This window comes from Fukomys damarensis, unplaced genomic scaffold (genome assembly GCF_012274545.1).
Source record: "Fukomys damarensis isolate Sample0158 unplaced genomic scaffold, DMR_v1.0_HiC HiC_scaffold_19, whole genome shotgun sequence".
NCBI lineage: Eukaryota > Metazoa > Chordata > Mammalia > Rodentia > Bathyergidae > Fukomys > Fukomys damarensis.
Window position 1 is genome coordinate 60,829,787 of NW_022900931.1, and position 19,586 is coordinate 60,849,372.

General features: G+C 49.3%; 1 protein-coding gene across 1 annotated transcript; it reads left to right on the plus strand.

Moving 5' to 3' along the window:
• The first annotated feature begins 75 nt into the window (after positions 1–75).
• On the plus strand, positions 76–16,977 carry Dedd2 (death effector domain containing 2). Its single transcript, XM_010623305.3, has 5 exons — positions 76–203; positions 834–1,200; positions 2,571–2,690; positions 6,327–6,467; positions 15,462–16,977. The coding sequence occupies exons 2-5, from the start codon at positions 873–875 to the stop codon at positions 15,851–15,853; spliced, it is 981 nt and encodes a 326-aa protein (XP_010621607.1). The 5' UTR covers positions 76–203; positions 834–872; the 3' UTR covers positions 15,854–16,977.
• The last annotated feature ends 2,609 nt before the right edge of the window (positions 16,978–19,586 follow it).

Below are 19,586 nucleotides of genomic sequence, written 5' to 3' on the forward strand. Positions count from 1 at the left end.
GGGGCGGGTCCGGAGGCCCGGTGGGTGGGGCTTGTAGGTCTCATTCTGCGCTTGCGCTCAAGGGGCGTGGCGGTCGCACCTGCGCAAGTTGGGAGAAGAAGGAGGAGCGAGGTGACGCAGGCGTAATAATAGAGAAGGTGCCAGAAAGATCCAAAACAAGTGGCTGCAACCGTCGTCTAGGTGTCATCGGACGCCGGAATCCGGTGAGGATCCCGAGAGGCCTAAGGGCGACTGGTGGCAGGAAGACAAAACTACTCGGGCGTTGGGGACAGGGTGGGACTGCTCTTATAAGGGCAAGGGTCTGGTTCGGACAGTACCACCTGTGTGGAGCAAAGGGCTGCCTTGGTCGGTCCCGCGGGGCAGAGGGTCACTTTCGGACAGTACTGTTTGTTTGGGTGGAGCGGAAAGCCTGAGTGGAAAATACTGATGGACAGAGGCAAGGGCCACGTCCCGACATTTACTACCCAAAGGCACGGTGTAGTAGACCAAAGTGCACTGGATTGGGCATCGATCCTTGTTTGGGCCGAATCACTGGGGGGGTCATCGGGGTGGGGGTGGGGGGCTCGTTTGGAACGTACCACCTGGGGAGGGGCCTTTGGGCTTGGCTGTCTGGAGTGGAGTAGTCGGAGAACCCGTAGGGTCTGGCGTCCCTACCTGTTACTAGGGGACCTTGGACTATACCATTCCCTTCCGGGAGAGAGGGAGACCGAGGCTGTTGTGGGTTGTGGGAGTCGGCCCTGCCTGGCCTAGGCGGGAGAACACGCACTGGCCAGTGTGCAGTCCCGGCCGCTGCGTCGCTGACCGCTACCTCCTCCCCGCCGTGTGGGTTCTAGGGCCTGGTTCTGAGCTTGTTCCGCGTCCCTCCCCCGGGAATGGCGCTGTCTGGGTCGACCCCGGCCCCAAGCTGGGAGGAGGATGAGTGCTTGGACTACTATGGCATGCTGTCGCTTCACCGTATGTTCGAGGTAGTGGGCGGGCAGCTGACCGATTGCGAGCTGGAGCTTCTGGCCTTCCTGCTGGATGAGGCCCCCGGCGCAGCTGGCGGCCTGGCCCGCACCCGCAGCGGCCTGGAGCTGTTACTGGAGCTGGAGCGCCGCGGGCAGTGCGACGAGAGCAACCTTCGGCTGCTGGGCCAACTCCTACGGGTGCTGGCCCGCCACGACCTGCTGCCGCACCTGGCACGCAAACGGCGCCGGCCTGGTAAGGTTAAATAGGAGTGTGCCAGACTAACTGTGGCGAGTCCCATGGGCCCCCGTGGTGCCCTGGTAATGTCCCATTCCACTCCCCCTTCACACAATATTAATGAAAAACAAAAGAGGGAGGAGACATGGTCTAAGGAGGAGTGAGCTTGGTCACATCAATAATACTGTCGACCACTTTTACCGAAGGCTTGTTCGTCCCAGGTACTGTTGTAAGTCATCAAATGAACTATCACCTTATATCCTTCTAATAGTCCCACGAGGAAGTTCTGTTGCTGTCCCCACTGTACAAGGAAAACAACAGGTTCAGAAAAGTTAGGCAGCTTGCCACATATAAGACTTGACTCCTGCATATTAAGCATAGAGGATATATGATAATGGGGTTTATTTACGTGTAGCTGGTGCATCAGAAAATAAAGATGAGTAAATAAGTAATTTCCTTTAAGTTGGGGTGACAGACTAAAACAAGGTAATAGAATAGAGGGAGTAGGAAGTGCCTCAAAGTGAAAGGAGACCGCCTTAGATTGGGTAACCAGTGAAGACCTTTCTGAGATGACATTTGAACTGAGGCTGTACTACTTCTAGCCATGCACACATCTCAGGGGAGAAGTTCCCAGGTAGAGGGAAAGGCATCCAAGCCGTGAGGTGAGAATGAACTTGGTATCATGAGAAGCCAGTGTGGCAGGAACAAAGGGGTGCCCAAGCAAGGGTGGACAGATAGGCAAAAGATAACATCATGGAGGGGCTTACAGGTAACATAGCTAGAATGTGTGAGAGCCAGGATTCAAATCTAGCTGGCCTGTCTCCAGAGTTGAGGCCCTTGACTTGGGAGGGAAGGACAGCAGTGAGAAGGGTGGGGAGCTGGGAGGGTTTCAGTCTGCCCGAAGACCTGTGCATGAATAGGTTTTGGGGTTCTTAGCTGGGTTACTAGAGGTGGATTGATTAGGTTGGAGAGGGGGGAATTGTAGGTTTTTGTATCCTGTGAGATTTGGATAACCAGACATCTCTGGAGAGCTAATGGCATTTGAGAAAAATATGCCTGAGAATCAAGTTCTAAAAGAAAAGACTGGGGAGTCTACAGAGGCCTGCTTTCTCCTGGGGGCCTCAAGGTGAACTAGGAGCAGTTGTTGAGGGGCAGGGGGCATTGCAGAGGTCCTGCTCATGACTGCATACCAGGTAACTTTTGAGCTGCTATTGACATGGGCCAGGTGGCCCTAGAGTGGGAGGAATTCTCTGTCTAGGGCACCGTCTGAGCACTCTGGGTAGGTGTTTGAGTGTGGACTTAGGCACCTTGTGGTCCAGGCATTCTAGGGGTAGGAGTTGAAGACTGGACTGCGAATTGTAACGTTTCTTTCTGTTGTCTTCTCCCAGTGTCTCCTGAGCGCTACAACTATGGCACCTCTTGTTCTTCAAAAAGGACAGAGGGAAGCTGCCGCCGCCGTCGGCAGTCAAGCACTTCTTCAGACTCTCAGGAGGGCCAGTGGGATACAGGTGAGTGCCCTGAGTGGGCATGATGGCAGTGTCCCTCTTGTTTTTCTGAACTTTGATAAACCTCCTCATCCTGGCCCATCAGAGAAGTGGCCTGAGGGGTCTTTGGACCTCATTTTCACAGTGTGTCTGTGTTTATTATTGTATCAATGCTGCAAGAGGAAGCATGTGTCCCGAAGCAACCCATAGAATTGTTTCATGTTGTTTTCTATTTTATTTAAATGACATCATATTGTAGGTATCAGTCTGTAGCTTGTTGTCTTTGCTAGACCTGTTGCTGAGATTTTGTTCAATGCCTCTAATTGGTTTAATTGCCATGTCCCAGTTAATTTATTCTGCCTCTTCTCCCTCCTCCAGTTTATTATTATCATAAAATTTCAAACATGCATAGAAGGTAAACATCTTTGTTGAATTCTCTGAAAGTAAATTACAGACGTCAGATTAACTCCTCATCATAAGGCATCATTTAAGACTGACGATATTCTCCTATACCACTTCAAGACCATTATTGTACCTTAAAAAATAAATATTCTCTGATACCCTGATGGTCCATTTTCATTCTCTTAAAATGGTCTCAACTTAAAGAATATACTCATGGTTGAGTTGTTATGCATGCAGTTATATCTCTTTAATTTCTCTCTCTATATTTTAAGGTTTATTTACTTTTTAAAAAACCTTTTTGTTACTACATGTTTATAGTACATGATTACATTCATCTTGGGGAGTTAGTGCGTGCACATAACACATCTTAATTCTTTTTATGTTTTTCTTCCCCTCCTTCCTCAGCCTCAAACTACAGAACAGAAACTTCTCCCCAACTTCTCAGATCTTTTGTAGAGGTGGTGATGGGGAGACCCTTATGTGTGCCAATAAGCATGTGCTCTACCACTGAGCCACCCACACCTACAGCTCCCCTTTTTCCTTGTTGACTCTTGGACCTGACTAGGCTGATTGTTTTGTAGTATGTTTTAATTCCTCCTGGATATGTTTGATTATTTTTGATTATGACATTTAACTTATCCCTCTGTCCCCCATATTTTTTTCTTTCTTTTTTCAGACAGGGACTTGCTATGTAGTCGAGGCTGCCCTTGAATTCACTGTGTAGCCCAGATTGGCTTCAAACTCACGGCAGTCCTCCTGCTTTAGCCTCCGGGAGTGCTGGGATTATAAGCATGTGCCACCCTACCCAGCTAATCACTTTGTTAAGGTGATATCTGCCATATCTGTCCATTATATAAGGGTGTGGTTTTGTTTTTGTTTTTGTTTTTGGTTCCAGGGATCGAACTCAGAAGCTTGTACTTTCCAGGTAGTTTCGTTGTTTTTAGAGGCAGGGTTCTCAACTAGATTGTCCATGTTGTCCTTGGATTTATTAGGTGGCCCTGTTGGCCTTGAACTTAAAATCCTCCTGACTTGGCCTTTACAGGTGTATACCACCACATCTGGCTCTAAAGGGACGTTTCTTTCCTGTCAAGGTTAAACATTCTGTAAGATAATACTTTGGGACATCCTGTTTCCCGCTAGCCATTCATCCAGTGGGCTTGGCATCTGTTGGTGAACCCTGACTGTTTTACCTTAAACCATTTATCACATTGGTGTTTGCAAAACAGTGATTTTCCAATTATTTTCATTTTTCTACCTCTGTTAGAGTTCTTTCAAGAAACATTTTCTCATGTTTTTCTGAGTATCACTATGGAGTCATTATTTATTTACTTTGTTATGCACAGTCATTCTTCCCAGAGTTCAAAGTGGTTATTCTCTGTTGTCTTTTTAGTGTACATGCTGTGCAAGTGAGCACAGTTGAGTCTTAAGTCTGTGTGTCTTTTTACTGTGTTTTCCACTTTCTTTTTTTTGGTACTGGGGATCGAACGTGGGACTTTGTGATTGCAAGGCAGGCAGCAGAACCATTGAGCTAAATTCCCTAGTTTTTTGATTACCTTCTGTTTCATGGCACCGCAGGTGCCTTGGGCTCACCTTGAACTTTCCCCTTCCCAGTCCTAGAATCAGCTGTTCTTAAGAAGCCTGGTTTCTTTTAAAGGCCAGTATTTAATCTGGGTACTGAGTAGTCATTTTGTTTCTATCCTCTGTCCCTGAGCAGAGCTGGAGACTGCTTTTTAAGAAGCTCTTAGTACAATTTTAATTCAAAGTTAACATAACAAAGATTTTCTTATACTAAATCTTGGCTGTTCATTACATTGAGAAATGAATTTTTTTTTATTTTTACATAAATTTTACAACAATAATAAAATAGCATCAGAATTATAGTCAGTACTGTTTTTGAAGGTATCTCCTGATTGAAACATGAGATTTGTTTGTGGTTCTTGTTCTTTGGCCATATCCCACTGATAGTTTGCAGTCAGAATGTTTTTCCATGTTACTTGAAATAATTGTTTTCTCAGAGTATTTATGTTACCAATTATATATACAGTTAGGCTCATGTGTTTTAGCTTTTCTTTAGTTTCTATGGTTTGTTTCTTTTAGTTTTCTTTAAAGTTTTTGAATGTGTTAAATAGTACATGACTCAAAAGGCAAAACTAAAGTATGAAATAAGATATTAGAAGGGCTGGGGATTTAGCTCAGTGGTTCCACTACCTGCCTCACAAGCGCAAGGACCTGAGTTCAATCCCTGGTACCAAAAAAAAAAAAAAGAAAAGAAAACATTAAAAATGTCCAGGGTATGATGGCTCTCTCTCTCTCTCTCTCTCTCTCTCTCTCTCTCTCTCTCTCTCTCTCTCTCTCTCTCTCTCTCTCTCGCACACACACACACACACACACACACACACACACACACAAACACAAATCATTTGTATCTTTCCTCCCCCAAAGTAGGTCTTGTAAGTAGTTTCATTAATTTTTGATGTGTCCTTGCAGTTTTAATCTTTTTGTTGTTGTTCATTTGGGGGTGTTTTTGAGACACAGGGTCTTGGTATGACTTCTAGGCTGGCCCTAAACTATGTAGTTCAGACTGGCTTTGAACTCACAGTGGTCTTCCTGTCTTAGCCTCCTGAGTGCTGGAATTACAGGTGTGTGTCACCACATCAGGCTCCCAGTGTTTTATCTTGTAAAAATAACAAACATATGTTCTGACTTCCTCTCTTTTATTATGCGTAGTGTAACACTATCCTGGAAGCAGTTCTACAGCATTGTTTTTTCTCATCAGACCTTTGTATTGTGTTCAGGTTTTCATGATTATGTATGATGCCCCAGTGGCAGTTGTCTTGCCTGTCTCCTGATGTGAGTGTGAAAGGGCTTTTAAATTTTTATTTATTTATTTATTTTTTGAGACAAGGTCCTGCCACGTAGTTCAGACCAGCCTTGAACTCACTTTGTAGCCCAAGCTGGCCTTGAACTTGTGGCAATCCTTCTGTCTCAGCCTCCCAAGTGCTGGGATTGCAGGTGTGTGCCACCATGGCCTGCTAAGGCTTCTTTAGACCTGGAGGAGTGGGCTGAATGTTGGAGTGTGCCTCTCCAGATGATGATTGTCAGTGGTACCTCATCTTCAAGACAGGGCCATTCCAGAGGGGCTCCCCCAAAGGCTCACAACAGCATAGAGAATGGCTTTGAGCTCCTCCTGGACACCTACCTTGGTACTTTGCCTATCGTCCTAGTCATCCTCAGTCTACCTCATCTGTCTCTCCTCAGACTCCCCTCCGACTAAGCGGCAGCGGCGGAGTCGGGGCCGCCCCAGTGGTGGTGCCAGAAGGCGGCGGAGGGGCAGCCCACCTGCCCCCCAGCAGCAGCAGGAGCCAACCAGACCTCCATCAGAAGGCAAAGTGACCTGTGGTAGGTGTCTGTTGGCCTTAGGAATGCATAAATAGTGTCCAGGGCAGGCTATAGAGTTGGAGAGTTGGACAAGTGGGCATATGTCAGGGTTGTGACATGACCTACCTTGCAGGCAGGCAGCAACTTGCAGGCATCCATTTAGCACTGGGGAATTATTATTATCTGTATTATCTGTAGTAGTAAAGTTTGAGCCCAGGGCCTTGTGTGTACTAGGCACTCTACCACTGAGCTAATCCCTAGCCCTTTTTATTTTCAATTTGAGATAGGGTATTGTTAAAGTTGGCTAAAGTTGCTCAGGCCAGCCTTGAATTTGTGATCCTCCCGCTTCAATCTCCCAAATAGCTGGGATTTACAGGTGTGTGTTACTGGGTGTATCCATAGCCCAGTGGAACTCTTATCCTTTTTGTTGCCCTCTTGCTTGTCTGTAGCCTGCCATAATTGAAGGATAAAATCATGTGCCAGCTACCCCCAGGAAGTCCTCCCTGATAACTCCCGTTCTATAATTTCATTTGTTTGTTCAGCAAACATCTGCAGGTGTTTTCTTATTTCATAGTCGTATCTCCTGCAGTGGTGGAATATTGCAGGGATAGAAAACCAAGGGCCGTGGGTCAGGCTGCTAGATTCACATCTTGGCCTTGGCACTTGAATTAGCTGTTTCTCTGACCTTGGGCAGGTGACTGAACCTTGCAGGGCCTGTTTCTACGTCTTAAAACAAGGCTGATAATGGTCCCAACTAAGAGTTGTTGTGAGAAGGGCAAGTTAACTACATGATATGCTTGGAGTAGTGCCTGGCCCAGAGCATGTGCTATGTGAGGTGTGCTTTCAGTCTTAACTGTTGCTGTGCAGTGGGCTTGGGGTGGGAATGCAGCAGAGAGGCCTCTATCTGACCTTGTAGTCAGGTAACAGATCAGTGGAATTGATCCCTTTGGTAGTTGTCAGGGAGAGGATCTGGAATGGGTGGAGGAGCCACATAGGGCCAGGTAGGCTTCCTGGGCTGTCAAAGGCTTTAAGCAAGGGAGGGAAGCAAGAGTAATGCCTCTTTAAAAGAACTCTAAGCTGGGTGTGGTGGCATTTGGCTGTAATCCCAGTACTGGGGAGGGAGCCTAAGGCAGGAGGATTATGAGTTTGAGGCCAGCTGGGCTCTACATAGTGAGACCCTATCTCAGAAAACCAAAAAATACACTATCATGTCTCATCATAGAAGCCCATCCTACACTGTAGGGTGTATTTAAAAATTTTTTTCTCTCTTTTTCCTATTTTTACTTGACCCAGACTTGCTCTGCAGAGTTTGTAAACTTTGTTACCAAGAAATTTAAAAGTAATGAATGAGTGAATGAAAGGAAAAGAACTCTAACCCCATTTGGACAATCTGCTAGTAAGGGAGTTATCATAAGTAAAATGCTTAGGGTAGCCCTGGGCTTCTACTGTAGGCTCTGCTAGATGCATGCTAAATACAGTAAGTAGTGAGGAAACAGGGAAATGGATGAAGAGGGTGTGCATTCTCACAAGCAGAAGGGGGCAGAGGTCTTTCCTGGGGTAGTCGTGTTGGAGAGCATAAGAAGGAGTGGAGTAAGGGAATATTCTGGTTGTGTGGCTGACTGCAGACAGGGTTGGCCAGTGGAGGGGCAACATGGGCTGTGCAGATTTATGTTCGGTCCTTGCCCTAGGACCCCCCCACCCCCGTACTCCTGTGGGGAGGACATAGCCATAGACAGCTTCCCATCTCTGGTTCTCCCTTCTCTGAGTCGGACAAACAGAGGTGATCAGATATGGTCTCTGAATTTCCAGAGCTCCCCAGCTACAGCGGGGGCAGATAAAGGCTGTCACCCAGGCTGGTGTGACAGGTGCTGTGTATACTTTAGGTGCAGGGGTACATGGAGGAGCCTTCTTGCTGCTCCTGGTTCCCTGTGGAGATGCCACTTCCAGGATAAGCTCAAGGAAGGTGGAAAAGTTGCTGGGAAGGACGTTCCCCATGTTCAGGCTGGGGTGGAAGGTGGGGGCAACTCTGTATCCACAGGAGATCTTGGCTTAGGGGTGCTTTTTCTCATCTGCAGCCCACAAGGTACTCATGACTGCTCTTCCTGGTACCCGTCGTGGTTTTCCAGGCAAGGGGGTGTCATACCCATTTCATAGGTGAGGCTGCAGATACCTGTGCCAGATGCCATCAGGAACAGAGGAACAGAGTCAGTCTCATGTCCTTAGACAGCTCTCGGCTTGGGGGGCCCAGTGGTGACTCTCCCTTGAGTCAGGTGGTAATTACCAGAGCCACCAGGTTGGCTGGATGGGTGAGGGAGTCATTGCCTCAGGGAGGACAGAAGCAGGCAATGCCAGACTTTAGCTATCTTCCCTAAGGCCAGGAGGTTGTTAGCCAGGGTGTGGCTGCCTTGACTGAGATGGGTAAGCAGGTCTGAGTGCTGACTCACCAGGCAGGGTGGGGCTGGAGTGAGGCTCTCCCCACTTGGGCCCCAGTTTTCCCCTCTGAAATAAAATGGGGATGGTTTACTTTAAGGAGGCCATGAGGCTTCTGTGAGGTAGAAGGAGGCCCTTCCTGACCTGATTAAGGAAAAGTCTGACATTCCTGTCCCACCAAACCTGTGGCATGTGTGGGGGTTGACCCCAGCGAGCTGCCCTCATTGACTGCAGTGAATTCCCAAGTACCTGAGAGTATAAGAAGGGTACTTGCCGGTGCTGGGCTTCCATACCTGTATGGACAGTACCTGTGCACTGGGTACTGAGCCAGACATATTCCTCTCCTGATTTGAATTCTCAAGACAACCATTAAGATAGGGCTGGCATCCCCCATAGTTCAAAGGAGGAGACAGGCCAAGAAACGAAGTCACTAGTATGAGTGACTGGCACAGGTGGGTTTGTTTGTTCCCTTTTTTAAAACGGGATCGTGCCATGAAGTCCAGCCTGGCCTTGAACTCATTGTGTAGCCCAGGCTAACCTCAGTCTTTTCAGTGTTCTGAGTGCTGGGAGTACAGGCATGTTATCACCACACTTGGCTGTCCATTTATTTATTTATTTTGGAGACAGGTTCTCACTATGTAGTGAGATTGCCCTGAACTCAATGTGTAGCCCATGCTGGTCTCAAACTCGCAGCGATCCTCCTGCCTCAGCCTCCTGAGTGCTGGGATTGCAGGTGTGCACCACCACACTCAGCTGTCCATTTATTTTTTTGAGTGCTTACTAGCTGGACTTAGCAGGGCTGGGGGGCCCCCCTGCCATGGCTGAGCTCATGTTCTGGTCAGAAGGGAAAGGCGAATCTGAAGCTTCAGATGTCAGGGGAGTGTTCCAGGAGGGGAGAGCAGGAGCAAAGGTTTGAGTGGGAGTGTATGTGGTGGTCAGGGGTGGTGAGGAAGCTACCAGAGCTGGAAGAGACAGGACGAAGGGCAGACTGCTAAAGGTGAGGGCAGGACAGGTAACCAGGGCAGATCCTGCAGAGGCCTGTGAACCCTGGGCCTCAGGCTTTGCATATTTTGAATTATGGAAAGCAGTTGGAGGATTTGTATGGCAGGATCAGTTTTGCTTACCCCCACTCCAACTTTTTCTATAAAAAATATACCAAAATATATTCATTGGTTATAATAACTGTGAGAATCCATCACCAACCAGCCTTAGCTGTTGTCACCGGTGGCTGCTCTTGTGTCATGAGCCATGTTATTTTGTTGTCTTAGCTGTTCTTAACTGTTCAGCAGTAGATATTTCCCTATGTATCGTCAAAAGAGAAAAATACTTTAAAATGTCACACCAAAAAATTATAATAGTAATTCTTATTATCACATATATCATCAGTGCACAGATTTCTACAATTGTCTCTAAATTCGGGTTCTTCAGAGTCTCTCCTGGGCCAGGGATTTAGATCAGTGGTTCTTTCACCTGCCTCTCAAGTGCAAGGTCCCAAGTTTGATCCCTGGTACCAAAAAAACAAAACCAAACCAAAAAAACCCCACATAAACCAAAGTCTCTCCACATATTCAGGATTCCCTGTCATCTCGACTCCCACCCCTGACCCCATCGTTATGTTTGTGCAGAGCAGTTGTTCTGTAGCATTTCCCAAAGACTGGGTTTGGTTAATCACATCCTGACGAGGGCTGATTTAATGTGTTCCCCTATTGTGTATGTTCTAGAAATTGGTTCTAGAGAGACTTAATCAAGCTCTGATTGGATATTTTGATTTTTTTTCTGGACTCGCTTCCTAGGTGCTAATGTGTTCTGTATCAGGAAGCAGGCAGTGGCTGCTTACCTTTTTTTTTTTTTGAGGCAGGGTTTCACTTTGTAGTTCAGGCTGGCCCTGAACTTACTATGTAGCCCAGGCTGGCCTGGTACTTGCAGCAATCCTCCTGCTCAGCCTCCCAGCCTCCTGAGTGCTGGGATTATAGGTGTGTGCCACCACACCCGGCTGGCTGCTTACCTTTTGAAGTTGTGTGTCTGTTAGTTTAGTAGGAGATGAAGAACTTGACTTGATGACTGCAAGAGGCTGGAGTGAGGCAGACATGACCCAGGAGTCTGGCAAAGCCTCCCAGAGCTGCCCTGGTATGGCAGCAGCTGTGATGGTGGGGTGTTTCCATGGAAGCATGCTGGCTGGCTCTTTCCTTCTAGGCTAGAAATTTTCCAGCTGTGCTTGTGGAGCACGGGTCCTCTGTGTCTCCATCTGGGAACCCTTGGAGGGAAGACTGGAGTGAGGTTCTGTTCAGGCCTCCCAGATGTCCAGTGCAGGCAGGGATTGCTCTCAGGAAGCCCCTCCCTGTTGTGCATCTCACTCTGTACTGGAAGAAAGACCCCTGGGCTGAGGTGGGTGCTGGGGCTCACTTGAACACAGGATGCAAGAGCAGCTGTCTGTAGGAAAGTAGAGTCCCCCAGAAATTTCCTCAGAAATGGAAGCGTTTCTCTGCCACTGCCAACATGGGAACAGTTCAGTCAGCTCTCAGCCCAGAGTGCATGGGCACTGGATGCTTACGCCACCTCACCCTTCACTGCCACACCTGGACCAGTCTATCTACCTTTCTTCTGTCCTTTGCTGCCATCGTGGGCATCTGTCTGCTGCCTTGGTCTTCTTCCTGTCTCCCTCCCACTCGTACAGAACAGCTAGAGTTGTCTCTCAGTAGGAGGATCCTGTCTTTCCTCTGAGCTCGGCAGTATGTTCACCTGTGTAATCTTCACGATAGACCCACCAGAGCAGGTGTTGGGATGAGCACTGTTCATAAAGGAACCCACTGAGGTACAGAGCGGTGTGGTCATCTCCAGAGGCCCCAAGCCTGGGCTTCTCTGCTGTGGAGTGAGACCAGAACTCTGGTCCTGCTATCTGTTCTCTTCCATTGTTTTCCAGCCACAACAGCCCCTTGCAGCGATCCTACTGCCCGAAGTTATTTATTTTGTCCCTGGACTTTTAACAAGTGCTCTCTTTTCTTCCAGAGGGCCATTTTCCCCTGCTCCCCATTTTTTTCTGGCTAATTCTATGTGTCCTCCTTATATTTCACTTTAAATGTCATTTCCTAGAGCAGAATTCTCGCTCGTTTCTAACTAAATTGTAACTTGCTCTGTATCATTTTCTTACCTGGCCTTCAGGGTATCTTTTAATTATGTATTTGCATACGTGGTTGCATGAGAGGAAGTGAACATGATAAGGGTAATTAAGGGCTCAAACTCTGGAGCCACGCACCTCAAAATTCTGGCTTTAGGCAAGTGACTCAACTTATGTGCCTCAGTTTCTCTATCTGCAAAAAGAACAGCATCACCTCCCAAGATTGTCAGATGATCTAAAGGGTTGGTAGGTATGAAAAACAGCACTGTGACAGCCTGTAGTAGATTTCATTTAAGTGTCACCTGTGGTTATTCTGGTGCAGGATAGGGATAGGGAGGAGGGATGAAGGAGAGGTTGCCTGTAAAGCACATGATTCAAGGCCAGGGGTGGAGTGGTGGTTCAGGTAAAGCTCATCCTCTCTTGCCCAGTCCTCTCCCTCTGATTCCCCCGTGATCATGTTTTCTGGATCTCTGTTGGACTGTGGGCTGGTGAAGGATTTCCTCATGTGTAAATGGAAGTAATTAAAGTGTCTGGAGCATTAGATGGTCTAAGGCTGAGAAGGTTCACGGGTGGGGACTGGCGTGCAGAGCAGCACATCTCTCTGTCCAACTTGCAGCAGGGCCCTTGTGTCACCCTTGAATGACTGGCACCGAGTAAATTCCTATTGAATGGAGACCCCATAAATCTATCCTTTCCCTGTCCCCTGCCCACCCCCACATGGTGGGGACTCTGCATGAAGAGACGGATGATTTCTACACAGGTCTAGTAACACCTGCTCTGAAGAGAAGGGCAAGCTGGAAAAGGATCAGGTGGTCAGAAAGTGGGGCCCTCAGTGGGGAGTGGTGGAGGAGATGGCCGGGACATTCTTTTCTTCCTGTTTTTTTTTTTTTTCCTAAAGACAAGGGTCCTGCTGTGTAGTTCAGGCTGGCCTTGAACTCACAAGCAGTCCTCCTACCTTGTCCTCCCAAGTGCTGAGACTACAGGCGTGTGCCATCATGCCTGGATGGACGGGCAATTCTGTGAGGGAGGCTTGGGGAGCACTTTGTTGTGGCTGGAGGGCAGGATATAGCAGTTGGGAATGTTGATGAAGGAGGGGGTTGATCTAGGGATTCAGGTGAGAGAGGTGAGGGCAGGGTTGGGCTGGGGCCATGGGGTAGAGAGGCGGGTGTTGAGATTATAGTTCCTGTTTCTGGTGCTTCTGTGTCATAGACCGTGCGTGAGTCAGGTACTGCATGAGTTACCTCGTTTAATTTTCATGACCCCACCGTGCAGCAGGGACCTCTTGTTTGTCTGTTTGTATTTTTCAGATGAGGAAACTGAGGCTCAGAGGTGAGGTCACATGCCCAAGGCCCCACAGCTAGAGAGTGGCAGAACTGGGACTCACCTCCAGGTCTGTGGGACTCCGCCGGCTGGGTCTGCCTCTGCCTCTGCCTCTGCCTCTGTCCCTGCCTCTGCCTCTGTCCCTGCCTCTGCCTCTGTCCCTGCCTCTGTCCCTGTCCCTGTCCAGCCTGGCCTTGGGCAGTTGCTGTTACTCTAGCACCCTGGTCCCTACCCACATTGGGAGGGCATGGCCAGATGCTTGCAAGGGTCAGGGATGAGGATCCAGAGGGGTTATCTGGTCCTCAAGATGGAGGGAGCTAGGGCTAAGGGCCATGGAGGGGACCGGGGGCTGAGGCTGGCAGGCTTCCCTGGGTCTTGAGTGGAGAGGATGGAGTTCCCCAATAGGATGAAAGAGGAAGGATTTGTGGTGGAAGGAAGAAGTGGGTGGGGTGAGAAGTCATCTGGCGGTGCAGGGGACCTTCCTTCTTTCTGCTCTCTGCTGACACATCTATGAGAGGTAAAGGGAGCCCACAGCATGAGACTTCCCCTCCCAGAGCTTTGATTTCCTCATCTGTCTGAATCTAAGGTGGCTCCTGGCCCACAGGGCTGAGGGCTACATCCCCAGATGCCAGGCACATGACATAGCCCAGCTATTGGCAGCTGCCATTCTTGGAGCATCCACTGGACACCAGGCATCGCACTAGATTGTTGTTTCTCTCCATTACTCCTCTTTTAATCTTCATAACAGCACTTCCCAGCAGGACTCATGTCCTGGTTTGGATAGGAACCTGTCTTCAAGAGGTATCTTGTCTGAGGTCGCACAGCAGTGTCTGAATGTCCTGAGTTGAAATCAGCTTCATAACTGAGAAGCCTGCACCCTGGGCATAGGAGGTTGAGCACTGTAACTGCCTAGCTATATGATCTTGGGCAAGTCCCTTCATCGCCTCCATTCCTGATCTGTAAATTGGCATGTTTATAGGGCTTGCCTTGCAGGGTCATTTGTGGGTTAAATGAGTTCTGTGATTTAAGTACTGGGAGTGATGACAAGTGTTGGCTGCTGCTGTTCCCAGCTCATCCTTAGATAACCCTGTGCTGGGTAGGTAATGGGGGCACTGTCACTAGCCCCATTTCACAAGTGGGTGTTGAGCTTTTCCAGAAGAGAAGGCCCGAGTTCATACCTGTTCCCTGTACAGAGCTGTCACCTCATCTGACAGAAACCCAACTTCAAACTGTTTAAGAAAAAAGGATTGATTGTAACTGAAGATCCAGCCTGCTAGGATTCCAGTGCTCCTTGATGAAGACCCAGGATGAACTCTGGAATCTTTTCCCCTCTATCCTTAGCCCTGTGTGGGCTTCATTCTTTCCTCTTGGTGGCTCAAGGGCTCCCAGCAGCTCTGGGCTTGTAACCACCCTGTTAGCCTTGTGTACGGAGAGCACTTGCCTCCCAGTAGTGCAATATCTGCTTTGAGTCTCCAGGGCCTGTTTAGGTCCCTCACTTCCGTGGAGCTTGTTGGGGAGGATAGGGATGTGGTTGGTCCTGGAATTCATTGTTGTGGTATTAGGCTTGTTGTCTGAAGGCAAGTGTATTTAGTTGATGAATCAGTTCTTTCACAGATGTATACTGAGCACCTACTGTGTGCCACAGGTTGTACAAGTGAACAAAACAGACAAAAAGTCCCTTACGGAGGCTGTCATTGAGGGAGACAGATGATAGCATATTAGTAGCCTGCGGAGTGGGTCAGAAGGTGATGAGCGCCTTGGGGACGACTGCTGGGAATGCTACAGGAGGGTGGGGATGGTGGGTTGGCCTCATCAGGAAGGGGGCACTTGAACAAAGACCTGTAGGAGTTGGAGGAGCAAGTTCTGTGGCAATCTGGGGAAAAGATCCTGGCTGGGGAGAGGCAGGGCTGAGCTGGAGCCTGCCTGAAGTTGGAGCAGTGAGGAAGGGTAAGGCTGGGGAGAGAGACTCACAGTCGGAGAGGTAACAGGCCAGAGCTCACAGAGCAAATGGTGTGAGGACTTCACAGTCCTTGGGTATGGTTGTCAGTAGGAGGCAGGGGCAGAGGGAAGAGCCTGTGGGAGGAAGCTGAGGGAGGAAGGGTGGCAGGGTGTTGACAACCACTGACAGTTTCCTCCTCCCCCACCCACAGATATCCGCCTCCGGGTTCGAGCAGAGTACTGTGAGCACGGGCCGGCCTTGGAGCAGGGCGTGGCATCCCGGCGACCTCAGGCACTGGCGCGGCAGCTGGATGTGTTTGGGCAGGCCACTGCAGTGCTTCGCTCAAGGGACCTGGGCTCCGTGGTTTGCGACATCAAGTTCTCGGAGCTCTCCTATCTGGATGCCTTCTGGGGTGACTACTTGAGTGGTGCCCTGCTACAGGCCCTGCGGGGCGTGTTCCTGACTGAGGCCCTGCGTGAGGCCGTGGGCCGGGAGGCTGTCCGCCTGCTGGTCAGTGTGGACGAGGCCGACTATGAGGCTGGCCGGCGCCGCCTGTTGCTGATGGAAGAGGATGGAGAGCGGCGCCCATCAGAGGCTTCTTGATCGTGGATCTGGCAGGACTGACTCCACTTCCAACTCTCTGGTCCACCTTCTGCCCCGGAGGACGACCATCTCTGCCCCAGAGGACTGTCATTCCAGCAGCTCTGACACTGCTTCAGGACGGCAGGCCCCTTGACGGCCTCTTCTGCAGGATGTGGGCTCTGAGGCCTAAACCACTTCCAGCCAAGTTTCCTTTCCAAGCTCCCTCCACCCGCAGAGTGTGTTCTCTCAGCCTCAGGAGGCCAGAGACTCAGGCTTGCAGATTACAGAGGGTGGGAGGTATAGCCACACTCACCAAAGCCCTTGCACATCATGTCTCTGACCCCTGGCTACGTATGCAAGTGCACACAGTGCCCACTCATCCACTGCCCCCTCTGAAATCTTCCCTGGTCCCTGCCTGGCCTGCTCCAGACTCTTTGGCCTAAGGGCTTCTCTCTCAGGATCTCTCATTTTGTCACCCCCATCTGGGCTTTCGCCACATCAGTGGACCCTGGAGCTGGCGTACACATGGAGCCTGCTCACCTTGCCCACTCATCTCTGGTCAACCAGGTTTCTGCCTCTGTCCCCACACAGACCTAGCTCTCTTCTCCATCCCCCTGCTCCCTAGAGCCAGACACAGACTTGCACTTGGACCCTTACCCACAGTTTCACATGTGGGTGTTGTGGCAGAATTAGATCAAGGTCTGTTGTAGCCTGTGGGGCCAGGGGCAGAAATGGCTGCCTTATAAAGGCAAGGCAAAGATTTGGGGGCTGATGGGAAGACCTTTTGCAAATGGCACCAATAAAACTGCCCTGGAAGGGCACAGTTGGGCATCAAGGCTCTCTAGGACTCCTTTTCTTTTGGGTGGCACTGGGATTAAACCCATGGTATGTGCACTCTAGACAAGAGCTCTATTAGTGAGCTACACATCCCCAACCCTTTCTAGGACTTTCTCAATGGAGGGAAGGAGCATCCCTGGCCAGTGTTAGGGGCTGGAAGGTACCACAGGATGCTAGATATTTGCCAGGTGCTACACAGGCTTGTCTCCCTCTGTGAGCTTCACTTTGCTCATCTGTCAAAAAACAAAGTACTACCTTGGAGTCATAAATTACCACTTGTTCACACATGTCTTACTCTCCTGTATGTCCATGGAGAAGGATATCTCCCAGGATTTTTTTTTTTTTTTTTGTACTGGGGATCAAACTTGCGTCCCTGTGCCTTGCAAGGCAGGCAGCAGAACCACTGAGCTAAATCCCTGGCCCCTCAGGATTTTTAAGTAGTAAAATGAGGTAAGCCAGACATCCCTGTGGCTGATGAAATGGAAAGGACAGCCCACCAGCGGTTCTTTACCTGGAATTCCTGTGCTCTGTGGCTCCCACTATCACACATGGACATTGACCTCTTAACTTGGGCATCTACTGTTCTGAGAGACTTCCTGCTGTTGTGTGGCTGTAGCTGAATTTGCCTTTCCCCTTTCTTTGTGTAAGGGCTCAGGAACTCAAGATTCTTTCACAATATGTTTTTTTTCCCCCTAAGGGGAAAGAGAACCAGAGTTGGGGAGTTGGTGTGATGGGTAGGGATTCCCCAGGGCTGGACTTGCCTGAAGGCAGGGTACACTACTTGCCCATATCTTAGAAGCTGATCTGGCCCTTGACCTGTGTACAAGGATGGAGTGGTAAGCCTAGGAATTGAGTCTTGCCCGGGAGAGCAGAGGCTGGTCTGGCTATGTAGTCCAGCCTGGCCTCGAACTCATGGCAAACTTCCTGCCTCAGCCTCTCCAAGTGCTGAAATTACATGGATGTGTTACCACACCCAGGTCAAGGTCTTTAATACTCAGCCACTCCTTGTGGATTTTATCTGCATTTTTTTTTTTTTTTTTTTGGTACTGGGGATTGAACTCGGGTCCTTGTGCTTGCAAGGCAGGCCACCCAACTGCTGAGCTAAAACCCCAGCCCCTTATCTGCCTTTTTGATAGCAAATAGGATCCTGAGTGTTTGCGGCACTGATGTTGAGTTATTTCTACTGTAATAATAACAAGTTGGGCAGCAAGGTGGGCTGTGACTCCCTTTGGTCGAACCCTTTCCTCCAGGTAGATGGCTGTCTGGTGGGAAAGAGTATAGGCTTTCTTTTCATAATCTTCTGGGACTTGAGACAGTCTTCTGCTTGGGGTTTACCCCTGCCTAGAAGCGGGAGCTGCATTTGCCTTAGCCTTTGGCACTACTACGGGGCTAAATTACAACATGTTGCTTTCCTCAAGCCTTAAGACCGGTCCTCCTGCATATGAATGACAGATTCTGACCCCTGCCTAGATACCTTTCTGGTGCCGCCCTTCCGCTGACGTTCTACCCCTAGAGGCCCTGCCCCACCCTTTTCAACTGCCCTCTGGTGGCTGGCATAGAATGCCCAGCACGCAGGCTGTGGGAAACGCACAGAATCAACGCGCCCCAGGAAGTCTGTGGTGGCGGGAACCGCCAGGTAGTACCTCCCACTTCCAGAACATTCCTGAGCGCAAGCGCAGTGGAGCTCACTTGAGCTGGTCCGCGCATGTGGGATGCTATGGGTGACTTACAGCTCCACCCGAAAGGCCCAGAAGTGGGTCAGACCCAGGCCATGAGGACAACCCAGGAAGTTGGGAAACAGGATTCAGTGGAGCAGGGTGTGGACAGGCTGCAGCAGTGGGAAATAAGGACCTTTGCGGCGTCTGAGAAAGGTGGGCCATAGTTTCACAGAGGAGCGGAGCCTTTTCAATAGAATGATTTGAGGGGGCATTTCAGGCCGAGAAAATAGACCTTTCCAAGGCCTTGGGGTGAAAGGTAAGTAAAAAAGCAGAGCCAACCACCCCTTCGTTTGGTTGGCAGTTGTCTGCTACCATTTTCCGTGGCAAAGCGATGTGGACTCTGACGAGGACAGTGTAAGGTGTTCTTGACATGAGGCAGGTCTAGTGTGCCTGGGGCTTGGCACAGTATTCCATGAAGCCTCTGTGTGCCAGGCCGCGAGCACGCTCTGCTGTGGACCCTGAGGGGACTCCAGCTTGGGCACTGGCTCTGGTGAACCCCTGTTCTGGGTGTGAACCCAGAGTGGTCAGAACAAGCAGCAGAGGCTGAGATCCAGCAGACACAGGGTGAAGGGACAGAGGAGGCTTCAGGGATTGGAAAACTCCCTGTTCATTCTTTTAAAAATTACCACCACAGGGCCAGGGGTGTAGCTTAGTGGCACAGTGCCTTCCTGGCAAGCACAAGGTCTTGAATTTGATCCCCAGTATATTTAAAAAAAAAAAAAGACCACTACCGAGAAACATTTTAGGTATGAAATATAACATTCATAAAAATGCATAAGACATAAATGTACAGTTAATGTTGTAAAAACACTTGTCTTGAAGGTTGTGTCTTACATCAAGAAATACATTACAGGGCTGAGGATTTAGCTCAGTGATTCTGACGCCTGCCTCTCAAGCTCAAGGACCTGAGTTTGATCCCAGGTACCAAAAAATAAAACAAAACAAAAGAACATTACAGCCGGTGATTTAGCTTAGTGGTGCCACGCCTGCCTCAGAAATGCAAGGTCCTGGGTTTGATCCTGGTACTGCAAAAAAAAAAAAGAAAAAGAAAATACTTTACAAACCAGGCGTGGTGACACAATACTATAATCCCAGCATTCTGGAAAGTTGAGGCAGGAAAATTGTAAGTTTGAGCCCAGCCTGGGCAACTCAGAAATTTAGCAAGAACCTATCTCAAAATAAAAAAATATAGAAAGGGA

Excerpts from the sequence above, each read along its gene's own strand:
- Dedd2 (XM_010623305.3), top strand. The coding sequence starts at position 873 with ATGGCGCTGTCTGGGTCGACCCCGGCCCCAAGCTGGGAGGAGGATGAG. Across the intron at positions 1,201-2,570 it reads ACGCAAACGGCGCCGGCCTG|TGTCTCCTGAGCGCTACAAC; the intron begins GTAAGGTTAAAT and ends GTCTTCTCCCAG. Across the intron at positions 2,691-6,326 it reads GGAGGGCCAGTGGGATACAG|ACTCCCCTCCGACTAAGCGG; the intron begins GTGAGTGCCCTG and ends GTCTCTCCTCAG.